The 14,269-nt window shown below is 36.5% G+C and overlaps 1 protein-coding gene across 6 annotated transcripts in view; it reads left to right on the top strand.

Annotated features, from left to right (window-relative positions):
- FRRS1 (ferric chelate reductase 1) overlaps positions 1–14,269 on the top strand; it is a 103,722-nt gene that overhangs the window by 75,366 nt on the left and 14,087 nt on the right. For all 6 annotated transcript variants that reach the window (XM_027058511.2, XM_027058512.2, XM_053214507.1 and 3 more), the window contains 2 exons: positions 6,939–7,037; positions 8,361–8,508. In XM_027058511.2, the coding sequence (XP_026914312.1) occupies positions 6,939–7,037; positions 8,361–8,508 (247 nt within the window). The remainder of the gene's footprint in view (positions 1–6,938; positions 7,038–8,360; positions 8,509–14,269) is intronic.

Genomic DNA, 14,269 nt, shown 5'->3' with positions numbered 1-14,269 from the left:
TTGGTAGTCATCAGTACATATCCCAAACAGAGAGCTAAACCTGGCGTGTCCAGGCATAAATATATTCCTTACCGGTAGGCTCCTTTGTCAGATCTACAGAAGGCAGCATTTGTTTTAAGCTGATTCTCGCTCTCCCTGGGTAGTGCTGAATGGATTCAATGGTTCTGTAGATGGCAGCCTTGTGCTGTGGTGTGGCAGCAGAGTGCATCCTAATCTTCCAGAAGGAAGGAGGGAGAGTATGGGCCAGGACATGTGTAAGTCCTTTTCGAAGCAGAGTTGATGGTGAGGTCAGGGATGACTACAAATGGAGAACGCCTCTTACTTCCACATTAGCAAAGGCAACGAGTTTTTTGTAGAGTTTTCTTCCTGTCATGTTTTAAACTTAGTATCACTTCTTAAGGGACTTGTAATTCAAAAAAAGAAAAGAAACGCTGAGATTCTGTGATAGAAGGACGAATGTTTTCCCTAAAAGTGCACTCTGATCACATTGGTCCTCGTATGCTGCTTGCATGTATTGCGGGAAACCAGGTGTAACTTTTTTAGGGGGAGGGCATTGCAATATATGCACATGACCTAGATATATTACTGTATAGTTCTAGAATGCACTCATTATCTTTTTTCATTAAGCAAAACATAGACCTTAACCTTATGAGATTTAAGATATGTCATATGCTTTTAAAAATGACATATAAGAAATTGTGACTCTTTTTTTAAGGTTGTTTTTTGGGAAATTTTATGCTGGATCAAATGATGTTGCAAGAGTTCAAGACCTTTTCCCCATTGCCCTTTGTAATTGTCGTCAGAGCAATAGCATATTCTGTTGGTTATTTGCAGTTCAGGCAGAAATGAACCAAGTTTGGCCCATAAGGTGGATAATGAGGCTGGGTTAGAAATAAAATTAGGAGCTCCTGGGTGGCTCAGTCGGGTAAGCATCCAACTCTTGATTTCACCTCATGTCACGATCTCGTGGTTTGTGAAATTCAGCCCCTGAGACAGGCTCTGCACTGACAGTGCAGAGATGCTTGGGATTCTCTCTCTCCCTCTCTCTTTGCCCCTCCCCTGCTTGTGTGTGCATGCATGCGTTCTTCCTCTCTCTCTCAAAATAAATAAATAAACATTAACAAAATAAAAAAAAAATAAAATGGGACCATAAAGCAATAAGGAAAGATGGTGGTAGTACTTGTTGTGTGAACAGTTCTGAAGATGAACCCAGCAAGGGTTAACAATGGTAGCCTTGTTGGAGTAAGTGTGTAGTTTCATCTGTAACATACAGTATCATTTAGATATGTGTTCTAGTCACTTACATAAAAAAACATTCCAGTCACTTTAGAGCCAAACTTCATGCAATAGTATACTTGCATTTTTCCTTTTCTGGTCACATAAAATCTGTCAGCGAGAGGAAAAGACACTAGTGCTGTACTGAGTGTGGTGATGAGGCACCCACAAGTAGACCAGTTATTTCTGTTCTAAGTTGTAGGCATAGATGGCACAAAAGCATTTATCTCTAATTCAAGATATGTTTATCTTACTTAGAAATCTTATGTTTCTAGTATAGTACTCATCAAAAATGTTTGTAAGAAAGACTTAATTATGCAGGTGCAGTTGATTTACAGAGCAATCTTACTTAATGATTAAAATCATTTGTACACCTGTTTGCCTAAATTGGGGGAAATAAATCATCCTCAGAAAATATTTTTAAAGTGGTTACTTCTATTCCTGGTTATTTAAAAAATTTTAGGATATTTTTATGACCTGCTATTTCTTTTCAGTATGTAATATAAATTTAAATATTGAAGGTATCTGATGTTACAAATACTGATCAACCTGAATGATACCTTTTTCAGTTTCACTTATAAATTAATGATAGCAATTGTTTTGGTGTTAAACTTCACTAAAATTGATGAAAAGTATAATTTTCTGCATTTTAGTTATCAGTGACTTGCTAATGTCTGAATTTTAACTAATTTCAAAGTATCCACATATTCCCTATCTTCATATACTTTGTTAAATGATATAAAGTATATCAAGTGTACATATTATATATTAGCTTCTATTCCTTGCCTTCTCCTGATTGGTGTCATCTTGCTTTATACATAATTTCTCAGTGCTCAAGTTCTAGAATGTTCCCAGTTCTGACTTGTTTTGTACTTCAGACTGGGATTTTCAGTGGCCAGCTGGTCTTGTCCAGATGCGTGTTCTTGGACAACACAAACCATTATCTGTAAAATTGAACTTAATATCTTTCCTCCTCATGTTTCCTGTGTTCCTCATTCTTGGTGATCAAAAATAGAAATAAAAAAGCAGTTACCATTATTGAATCCTTGCTTCTTTTCAGATGCCGTCCTGGGCAATTTATAGACTATCTCATTCACTGTTGTCATCATCTTTAGTGTTCAGGGAATTTTGGTTGTGACTTAGATTCTTCCCTTTTATTCACCTATCAGGTCCTTCTTCCTCTTACCCACCCCCCCACTTTTGTTTTGAGGAGTTTCAAATCCACATGACCATTGAAAGAATAGTATAACAAACACCAGTAAGTTTTTTACCTACACTTGCCACTTTCTTTCCCTCTCCATTCCCACACTGTGTGTGTGTGTGTGTGTGTGTGTGTGTGTGTGTGTGTGTGTGTAAGTGTGTGTATAGATTGACTTATGAGGTGTATATAAATACAAATTTTTCCCCAAACTATTTGAAGGTTAAATTGTAGATACATCATGACATTTTATCTCTAAAAGTTTTAGCAACTATCTACAGATCTAAGTATCTAAGAACAAGAATATTCTATAATTACCATAATATCTTTATCGCATTGAGAAAACTTAGTAATGATATAATTTCATGCAATGTAGTCTATATTCCAGATACCTCAGTTGTCCCGATAAAGTCCTTTACAGCTGTTCTTTTTTAAAAAAAGTTCTGAACCAAGATCCAGTCGTTTATCACCAATACATTTAATTGTTATATCTTTTTGATCAGTTACCCTACCTGTTTTTTAGAATTTTTCTTCATGCTCCCATTCTGTAGAATGTTCCACAATTTGTGCAATAGATTCAGGTTAAGATTTTTGGCACAAGTACTACCTAAGGGATGTGTTTATTTCTCAGTACATCATATCAAGAGATGTGTAATGTCAAATTATTCCATTATTGATGATTCTATGTTTGATCACTATTATCCATCAGATTTTTCCTTTGTGAAGGTGTGTTTTCTCTTTTTAATTAATAAGTAATCTGTGGGGTAATACTTTGAGTGTATATGAATATTCTGTTCCTCAATAACATTTTCTCAAGTGATTTTAGCATCTATTGATGTTCCTTGCCTGAATCAATTGTTACATTTGTGATTACAAATTGGTGATTTTCTAATCTGTTAGCTGGTGTTCTTTTTAAAAAAAGAGCTTTCTTTTCTCTGCACCTCTCCTCTTTTGGTGAAACATTATGGATTAATGAGTTACTTTTGTCTATTGAGTTATAGTTTATCATCATCAGTCTTCTTTTAGCTGCTTATGTTGACCTAGATATGGCCTCTTAAAGCGTTTTTTTTTTTTTTTGCCCTTTTGATGGGTCTCCATTACTTTTTTAGTGTGTAACAAGCTGTTACACCAGAAAACATAGTTTATTGATTCCATTTTATACTGTTATGCATTTCATCATTTCCCAAAGGAGGTCTGTTTCCTTTTGATAGGGATAGTTTTTAGAAGTCAGGATTTGAGTGCTTATGTGTTCACTGCTACCGATATTACATACACTTGTCATTCTGTCTTTGACGTACTTCCTTCATTCTCTTTATTACATTGTCACTATCTCTGACTTTGCCTACACCTTTTTTGTCATTTCCAGACTGCCGCAGTGACCCCCTCACGAGTCTTCTTGGCTCCCTGATTTCTCCTGTCTGGTTCATCTTTCAATAGCCACTGGACTTTCCTTCCCAAGCTGCCACAGAGATCATCTCAGTGCTATCCCCAAAAACCTTTGGTGAACCGTTAGTAGTTATAGGAAGAATATTTTTTTCATTAGCGTGGCTTTCAAAATACCTCAGAGTCCTTTTTGGAATTTCCAGCTTTACCCTGTTTTATGTTTTATGTTTTCGCTAACACATTTACCTGTTTTCTAAAATTTTCATACGTTTTTATATTTCTATGTCTTTAGTCCTGGAAATTCCTCCTTTTGGAAAACTTTCCCCTTATCTCAGGTCTATCTTAGCCACATGTAAATATTTTTTATTTTCTAAGATCTAGTTAATTATCACCTTTCCTGATAAGGTTTTTCAATCTTTAGGTCTACATAATTTGTGTTCCCATGGTACTTTGTCTAAACCTGTTGTATCATAATTCACATACTATTACAACTGTCTGTTCCATTAAAATGTAGTCTTTGGTTGTAAGAACAATCTAGTCATCTTTATTTTTCCCATAGTATCCACACAATATTCTGAACGGCGCATTCTAAATGTTTGAAACAAGAGGAACAAATGGGAGAAAGGGTTCTGTCCAATTCAGAGATTTGGCAGAACTTCTTACATGTGTGTTTCCATGCTCCAGACTTGGGGTTTCTAGAAATTGCTTGGACCCTATAGTTGTAATAGCACTTTCTCATATTTTTCATTTTAGAGTAGTGAGAACTGAGAGTTATCTCTTCTCCCTCCATCCCCATAATTTTCTCCAGTATTTGGGAGGTCTGCCTCCACACCAACAAGGAGTTAGTATGGTATTTGTCTTATCACCATTTTGCCTCTTGTTATATTAAAAGTTATTTTAAATAAAAAAAGAATTTTTATACCTCATAGCAGATAGTCTAGAAAACACACAATGTTTGTTTAAATCAGAAATCAGTGAACATTTTCTGTAAAGGTCCAGATAGTAACTCCTGAGAATTTGTGGGCCTATGGCCTCTGTTCTAACTACTCATCTCGGTTATGATAGTGCTAAAACAGCAATAGACAATCCATAAATTAATAGGCGTAGCTGTGTTCCAATAACACTTGATTTGTGGACACTGAAATTTGGATTTCATGTATTTTTACTTGTCATGAAATATTCTTCTTTTAATTAAAAAAAAAAACCATTTAGAGCACCTGGGTGACTCGGTTGAGTGTCCGACTTCAGCTCAGGTCATGATCTCACGGTTCATGAGTTCGAGCACTGTATCAGGCTTGCTGCTATCAGGGCAGAGCCGTCTTCAGATCCTCTGTCCCCCCCCCCCCCCCCCCCCCGCCCCTCCCCTGCTCGCATGCTCTCTCTCTGTCTCTCTCAAAAATAAATAAACATTAAAAAAAACGTTTTGATGTGTAAACATCACTCTTAGCCTGTGGGTTGTACCAAAACAGGCATTGGGCTGAATTTGGTCTGAGTGTGCCATAGTTTGTTGATTCCTGGTGTAAATCATGACGACTCCAAGTTTCTTGAGTTGGGCTGATTCAGATTTGAATATAAGATGTGTAACAGTGAATAATTGGTTTGCTAAGGTTAAGTACTTGGGAGTTCTCAAAAGTGGAACTTTTAAAAATAAATTTAAAGCATGTTAGAATATCATTGGGACTAATAGCAAAATTTGTTATAACTTGTCAGTCTTGGCTTTGTTTAAGGAGTTTAGTGACTATAGCACATAAAAGATCTTGTTAGCTATTTTATGGAGAATGATTTACAATAGGTGAAAGAACCAAAACTAAACACAGTAACCTAAAAGCCAGATTATTCATTTGTACCATCACTTAAATGGACTTTGAAGATGTAGTCTGTCCTCTGGTAGTCACTTCAAATAAGCTGTAACTTTTAGAGATAAAGAATTTTGGATACTAAAGGATAGATAAGAACTAGACTGAAAATAATGCCTCTTTGAATTCAGACGATTTGGTTTGAGTGTGTAATAGTAAATCAGTGTGTACAATATCAGCAGTATTTGATTCTAGTATCTTCATCTTAAAAGGTCCCCCCCAAACCCAATATATTGCAGTGTGTTTATAGTTATGAAAAATTGTAGGACATAGATGTTTATTTACAAATAAATATCTAGAACAATGTTCATAATAAGTTCAGTGAAAAAACATAACGGAACTGTATTTTCAGTCCAATTGAGGTGAAAAAATAAATACAAATAGGTGTGGATGAATATATATGAAAGCATTAATAGTGGTGTTTAAGTTTAGGAGCTTATAAACATGTCTATTGTATTTATTTAAAAAATTTTTAATGTTTATTTATTTTTGAGAGAGATCAAGCATGAGTGGGGGAGGGGCAGACAGAGAGGGAAACACAGAATCTGAAGCAGGCTTCAGGCTCTGAGCTGTCTCTACAGAGCCCGATGCAGGAATTGAACTCACGAGCTATGAGATCGTGACCTGAGCCGTAGGTGGATGCTTAACCGACTGAGCCACCGAGGCACCCCTATTTTAATATATTTTTTATATTGAAATTGTGTTGTTTTCGTATTCTAACAAAATTATTTATGTATTTATTTATATTGAAGTATAGTTGATACATAATGTTACATTAGTTTCAGGTGTACAACATAGTGATTCAACAATTTGAAACATCATGCTACTATCTGTTATCATACAGAACTATAACACCATTGATTATATTCCCTATGCTCTACCTTTTATTTTGTTACTTATTCATTCCACAACTGGAAGCCTGTATGTCCCACTGCCTGTCATCCATTTTGCCCCTTCCCCCCACCTTCTGCCCTCTGGCAACCATCAAGTTTGTTCTCTGTATTTATGGGTCTGTTTCTGCTTTTTGTTTCTTTCTTCAATATAGCAAAATTATTTTTTATTAATAAATTGGACAGCCAGTTCTCTGGAATTTGTGGTATCATTTAGGATCGAGTCAGTAAATTATGTTTTAAAGCATCAAATACTATTTGATTTCATTAGGGATATTTTAAAAAACAAAATGTTGAAATTCCTTTGAATTTTTCTCATTTGCAATTGTTTTTCAGGGTGATGATGATGCTTATGTGTGTATTCATGAAGATCACACTGTGCACATACAACCATCCCGTTTGATGGGGCGAAGTCACCCTGTGATGGACTCCAGGGTAGGTGGGAAGATTCTGGGAACCTCCACCCCTCTTGTCTGCCCCTGGCTATGCGGCCAACATTGGCAGTAGGGTTCCTTTCTTACAAAAAGCTGGAAGACACTTTTCTGTGCTTTCTTTTATTTTTAAAATAATATATAAAAATATATAAAGTAAGTTATATTATTATATTTGTACATTTAATTTATTAATGCCATTATATTATTTTATTTAACATTATATATTCAATATATTTAATATTATATAGTTTAATAAAATTGTATATATGTATTTAATGTATACAACATAATGCTTTGATATATATATATATATATATATATATATATATATATATACATACACACACATAGTGAAATGACTGCTACCATTATCTCCTCTCTTAGTTACTTTTTTTTTCTTTTTTGTGGTGAGGGCACCTGAAATTTTCTCTTAGCAAATTTCCAGTATATAATACAGTATTATTAACTATAGTCATCAGATCTCTAGACTTTCATCCTACATAACTGCAACTTTGTACCCTTTGACCAACATCTCCCCTTTTCTACACTTCGGGAGGCACAAGATAAGGTTCTCTTATAGGAAAAGATGAATTCTTGCGTGTGCCGTTTAAATCCTTTTTTGCATCTTATAAAAAAAAATTATGGTTAAGATAGTCAAAGCATCAGCTCCCTTTCATAAGCTTACAGATAGATTTTTAAGAAAAGGTGTAGGTTAATGACACAGTTTCTTGTCTAGCAAGAAAGGAGAACATGTATGGTAGAGACTGGTTCAGTGCCTTGGACAGTTGTCTTCAGTGCTCCTTGTTGGCATCTATGCCAAAGATGGCTTATTTCTGGTAGAGAAGTGTCTTTTTCACATGGCAATTGACAAGCAAGTGAGCTCTGACCAAGAAGTAGTCATCTCCTAATAACGTTATGTTCTCTGCAGAGCTTTCCCATAGCTTGGAACTTCTCCCTTGATGCACATCGCATCTTGGCCACTAGGGTATTACTTTCTAATTGTTTCTTCAGTGTTTTTGATTGTGTGTTAGAGGCGAGAGGGGGTTAGTACATCTGCCAAAATTTCTAACCTGGGTAGAGGGTTTGTGGGGTTCTGACTCAAAGTAAAAATAGTGTTTTTGCCAAGTAGGATAAAGACCAATAAACCAGGAGAAAATGTTTCTTGTACTCCTCAGAGAGGAAGTGGACAAACAATGATACAGCAGACAAAACATGCACAAAGGATCTTAGGGAAAGGAAATCGAACAGGTCAGGATTTTGATCATATTTTTTTTTTAGCAAATCTGTGGAAAGTGCTGAAGAGACCCATTGTGTGTGTTTGTAGGGTGCTCTTGAGGATATGGCTTGGAGGCTGGCGGATGGTGTTATGCAGTGTTCTTTCAGAAGAAACATTACCCTTCCTGGGGTTAAGAACAGATTTGATCTAAACACAAGCTACTACATCTTTCTAGCAGATGGTGCAGCTGACAATGGTACGTATATTGATAAAAACTATCTTTTCAAGTTTGTTCCTTTCTCTTCTTCCCTTTTCCACCTGTTCTGGAGACACTACTATAATTGCTCATTTTTTAAGATACGCACTTGTGGGTAAAGAGTTATCAAAACTCTTTTCCATTTTTGCCTGACAATTTGACTTTGGTTAACCTTCTAGGTTTGTTTCCCTGGAAACTAGATAAAAGTAGTGTCAACTGTGTCATAAAGCAACATGCTTATGATAAAAATGACTTCTGGCTGGCAAACTGCATTTGGACCAGGAAGAACTATAAATACCTAGGAAGAAGCCATATTTTTGGGCTTCCCTAAGTGTTGTGACATTGGCAGATCCCTGGCAGGGATCCTACAAACAGTGACTGTAGGGTTGTTGCAACAGATTTTGGCTTTTGCAGGGTAACCTGTCCACTGTGAATTTCACCTCCTTGAACCTGAGCTTTCTCCAGGGAGCTGGAGGAAGGGAAGAGAGAATAGCTCTTGGACAGCTGAATAAAGTGCTACAGGATCTCCCATTGAAGGAGAATGCCTCTCAGTGCTCTGCAGATGTGCTGTGTCTCCTGTCCCACGTCTTTCTAAGTGAATCTGATGTCAAGTGCAGCCTATGGTAGTTTTATGAGTTTGAGTATTTCCCTTATCCTTAAGAAGACTGCCCTGGTGGGTATTGATTGCAACACATTTTTTAAAAACATTTTTTAGCCTTTTTTATTTATTTTGAGAGAGACAGAGACAGTGCGAGTGGGGAGGGGCAGAGAGGGAGACAGAGAATCCCAAGGAGGCTCCATGCTGCCAGCACAGAGCCTAATATGCGGCTTGAACTCACGAAACCATGAGATCGTGTCCAGACCCAAAATCAAGAGTCAGATGCTTAACCGACTGAGCCACCTAGGAGCCCTTGTGTTGTAACACATATTAAAAGGGATTATTAGATTTTGTTTAAGGCCTTGGCTAATGATGTTTTGAAGAACTACAAGAAATGCCAAGGTAGTATTTAGTGACTCCTCTCTTGGGAGATAATACTGTGCCCAAACTTTGAGACTGTGACTTCTTTTTAAAACTGTGAGAGGGGCGCCTGGGTGGCTCAGTCGGTTAAGCGTCTGACTTCGGCTCAGGTCATGATCTCGCGGTCCATGAGTTCGAGCCCCGTGTCGGGCTCTGGGCTGACAGCTCAGAGCCTGGAGCCTGTTTCCGATTCTGTGTCTCCCTCTCTCTCTGACCCTCCTCCGTTCATGCTCTGTCTCTCCCTGTCTCAAAAATAAATAAAAACATTAAAAAAAAATTTAAAACTGTGAGAAGCTGGGTGTATAGAATGGGAGGTCAGGGGGTGAGGTAAAGGAAGAGGAAGAGACAAATGTGGTGCAGGTGGAGTTGTGAAAAGCCTTGCATATTCTATTACGTGGTTTAGATTTTATACTCTAGGTAAAGGGGAGACAGTGGTTTTGAAGCAGGATAAAATATCTACTCATGTTACAAGAAAATTTAGGAATATTTGTAGATTTAGTTGTAGGTGATATGTGTAGTTATCTTAGTCAAATCATGTATTCTTATTTGCACCAGCATCAGCAAATATGGCTTGAAAATCATTTCTTGGTTAAGTGATAATGAATAAAAATCACTCAGGGCTTAATGAGTGCCAGTCACTGGATAAGCACTATAGTTAGATTTTTCATTTTTATCTTCATAATATTACATTAGGTATGTAGTATTATTATCTGTTTCATCCCAGAGGAAACTGAGGCTTAGGAGCAGTTAAGTAATTTGCCCAGATGAGTGAATGGTAGAGTTGGAATTTGAACCTAAACTCTTTGACCTCAGAGCCTAACTAGTCAACGCTTTTGAACACGGGAAATACAGGAATTGGATTTTTAATGAGGAAAAGGTCACATATGTGTGTTTTTAAACAGATACCACTAAAGCGCAGGTAATTGTTTGTCATTATTACAATTGTCACTTACTGTGTGCAGTATACATATCTTGTTTATTTCTCACAGAGGCTCTGTAAATATACATTATATTGACCATTTTAGAAATAAAGAAACTGGAACCTAGAAAGGTTAAGTAACTTCTTCCAAATCTAACAAGTAAGAAATTATTAAGTCAGATATTAAACCCCAGGCTGTTCTGCTTACAGAAGCCATGCCCTTTCCATCATACCAGATTGCTTCCTTTGGTGCCCGGTATGTTACAAATGCTTCATAAATGATTATTGATGCAAATGGATGTCTTAAATTGCTATGGGATTTGACAGTTTGCATTTATACTTTAGAAAATTTTATACTTAAAAGATGTTACACGTATTAAAATAAAAGCAATTTCATTTAAGTGGATGAATTCTATTATATAATAAATTGTGTGTGGGGGGGGTATATGAGAATGCCAAAAATTTCTTCTTAGGTCAGCACTGTAGAAATTGGAATGTATTTTCTTATAGAAACAATATTTTAAGTGTTAGTCCCTTTTTTAAAAATGTTTTTTAAAACATTTATTTATTATTGAGACACAGAGAGAACCAGAAAATGAGCATGGGAGGGACAGAGAGAGGGGGAGACACAGTATCTGAAGCAGGCTCCAGGCTCTGAGCTGTCAGCACAGAGCCCGATGTGGGGCTCGAACTCACAAGCGGTGAGATCATGACCTGAGCCGAAGTCAGATGCTTAACCAACTGAGCCACCCAGGCTCCCCTTAAGTGATAGTTCTAATATTTCCTCAGAAAAACCTCATTCCTGGATAATGCGTGTGCAGAATAGACCATTGTTGTATCTTCCTCTCCTGCTGGTGTTGCTGTGCTGATGTTATGGGGGAGAGCATCTGTATTGTCTTTTGTAGTGTTTCTCAAACAACCTTCTTGAGAAAAGCTTCAGTGTAGCCTCAAACAACCTTCTTCAGAATTGAGTGACTGCTAAAAAATGCAGATTCCTGAACTCCATCTTAGACCCACTGAATCTCTGTTGTTGATGCTTGGAATCTGCATTTTTTAAAAAGTTTATTTTTGGGAGAGACAGAGACAGCACGAATCGGGGGTACAGAGAGAGGGAGAGAGAGAATGTCAAGCAGGCTCTGTGCTGTTAGTGCAGAGCCCTATGCGGGACTCGAACCCATGGAATGTGAGATCATGACCTGAGCTGAAACCAGGAGTTGGAGTTGGAGTCAGATGCTTAACCAACTCAGCCACCCAGGCACCTCATTCTTCTGCATTTTTAACCAGCATCCCAGGTGATTGTTTTGTATACTGTGGTTTGATAACTCATTGCTCTAGGACAAGGTTCTCCCAAATAAGGTGTATATACATTGTAAGGCAGTCCAGGGATCCAAGGAACAACACCAGAACTTTGTATATAGATTGATTTTATCTCCTCTCATCTTAAAAAATTTCTTTTTTAATACATTTTAGTGTACATAATGCATTAAAACAATAGTACACGAATGTGTTTATTAACTCAAGTATACATATGTTGGGAGCACAGACTCATTTTTTTTTTTTTAAACTGGTGGAGTGCAAAGCAAAAAAGCAAAACAAAACCTCAAAAAGAAAAAAATCCAAACCTAACATTTCTGCTTTAGGGAATAAACTTTCCAGTACCCTTGTATTAAGGAACAAAGTACAATTGCCACATAAATCATTGTCTCTTCTGTTATCTAGTTATATGTACGTGAACCATTTATAAATTGCAGTCTGCTTAAAAGCAGTGAGACTTTGTGAGGTTGAAACCATTTTTCAAAGCCATCATAAAATCTCAGTAACTCTTATAAATGTAAAATGTACCCAATTTCAGTAAAATCCATTTAAAACCTTTTTCTAATACTGTTTCCTTCCTAGAATGCTGACATTGTCCTATCATGAGATAAGCAGTCATGTGAAATGATAGAACTCACTTGGGTGAATAAGTAATTCACAATTAGGAAATCTACCAATTTAAATAATTAATGAACTGGAGACTCTGTTATCACATGACCGGTTATTTTAACAATTTAGGAATACCACACGTCACATAATACTGTAGAGCCTTGTACTAAACACAAACTCAACTTGCCTTAGAGCAGAAATCCAAGATTATAATAGAGCCGTACAAAGGAACTCCAAAAATTATAATGGACTTCTGCTTTAATGAAGGTTAAATTCTTGCTCAGCCATGGCTGTGAAGTGAATCAGAATTTAAAAATACTTTCTTCCAAATGACTCTCAGGCTATTGGGAATGTGGTCTGGTTTTCATTACTGCCGCTCTGCTAATTCAGTATAATTCCTGATAGTTATTGTCTCTCTCTTCTTGACTCTCTTCTGTAGGTATTTATTACATAAAACTTTTCTTGTTTCCTGCTTTATCTCTGATCTCTGTTATAAACAAGCCATGATATAACAGTATTTGTGAAATGAAATCAGCTGTCCTAACACCATTTTTTGAATAGTTCATTTTATCTTTGCTGCTTCAAAAGCCTCTTTATCATAAATCAAACATTTATTAGTAAATCAAACTATTTCTAGTTTATTTTTCCACTAATCTATTACTGTACTCGTTGAAATTACTATAGCCTTATAATAGGTTATGAATTTTGATAGAGCATGATTCCCTTCCTGGCTGCCTTTTTCAGGAATTCTTGACTCTTTGTTATCTATCTGTTCTTCCAGATAAACTTTAGAAATGATTGTCGGATTCCATTAAAGATCCTGTTGGGGTTGTGATTGGAATTGCAATGAAATTTTAGATTAACTTGAAGAATAATCGACATCTTTGCAATAGAGAGTCTTTCTATCCGGAAGTATACTGGATATTCTATTGATTGAAATCCTGTGGTGTTCTTCAAGTCTTCATATAGGGTTTATATATACTTTTTGTTACTTTGTTTCTATGAATTTTATAGATTTTAATATGACCTATTGTGAATGGGATTATTTTTCTTACATTTTCTAAATTTGTTGGTGTATAGGAAAATTATTTATTTTTGAATGTTTGTCTTGAATGTAGCCATCTAGTTTTCCAGTTGATTATTTTGGGTTTTCTAGGTAAACATCATATTTTATGCAAATTATGAGGTTACATAGCCCTCATTTTTTGTCTTGTTTCATTGTATTACTTCTCCCAGAAAAATGTGGACTAGCAAGAATTCTTGTCTTGTTCCTGATTTTGACAGGAATACTTTTGATATTCCGTGTTGTGTCATGTTTATTGTATTTTCCTGGTGGATAACTTTTATGGTGTTTAGGAAATGATTTTTTCCTAACTTTACAGAGTTCATGTCATGAACATGTGCTGAATTTCATTTGCTGTCTGTCAGGCAGCAATTAAGATAATATTTTATCATTACTTTTATAGACTTCAGAATGGCAAATGGTCCTCACTTTCCTGGGATAAACCTTGCTTGGCCATGTTTTATAATACTCTGTTTTTTCAGATATTTAGTTTTGAGAGAGAGAGGGAGAACAGAGTATGAGTGGGGGAGGGGAAGAGAGAGAAGACACAGAATCTGAAGCAAGCTCTAGGCTGTGAGCTGTCAGCACAGAGCCCGATTTGGGGCTCAGACCCACGAACCGCAAGATAATGACCTGAGCTGAAGTTGGATGCTTAACCCACTGAGCCACCCAGGAGCCCCTATAATTCTTTTAATGCACAGTTGATTTAAATCACTAACATTTTATTTAAACTTTTTGCATCTATATTTGTAGTTGATTTTGGTCTTTGGTTATAAGATTGTGTGTGTGTGTGTGTGTGTGTGTGTGTGTGTGTGCGCGCGCGCGCCTGCCTAGTTTT

The sequence above is a fragment of the Acinonyx jubatus genome, chromosome C1 (genome assembly GCF_027475565.1).
Source record: "Acinonyx jubatus isolate Ajub_Pintada_27869175 chromosome C1, VMU_Ajub_asm_v1.0, whole genome shotgun sequence".
NCBI lineage: Eukaryota > Metazoa > Chordata > Mammalia > Carnivora > Felidae > Acinonyx > Acinonyx jubatus.
This window is presented reverse-complemented; position numbering and strand designations above follow the sequence as displayed.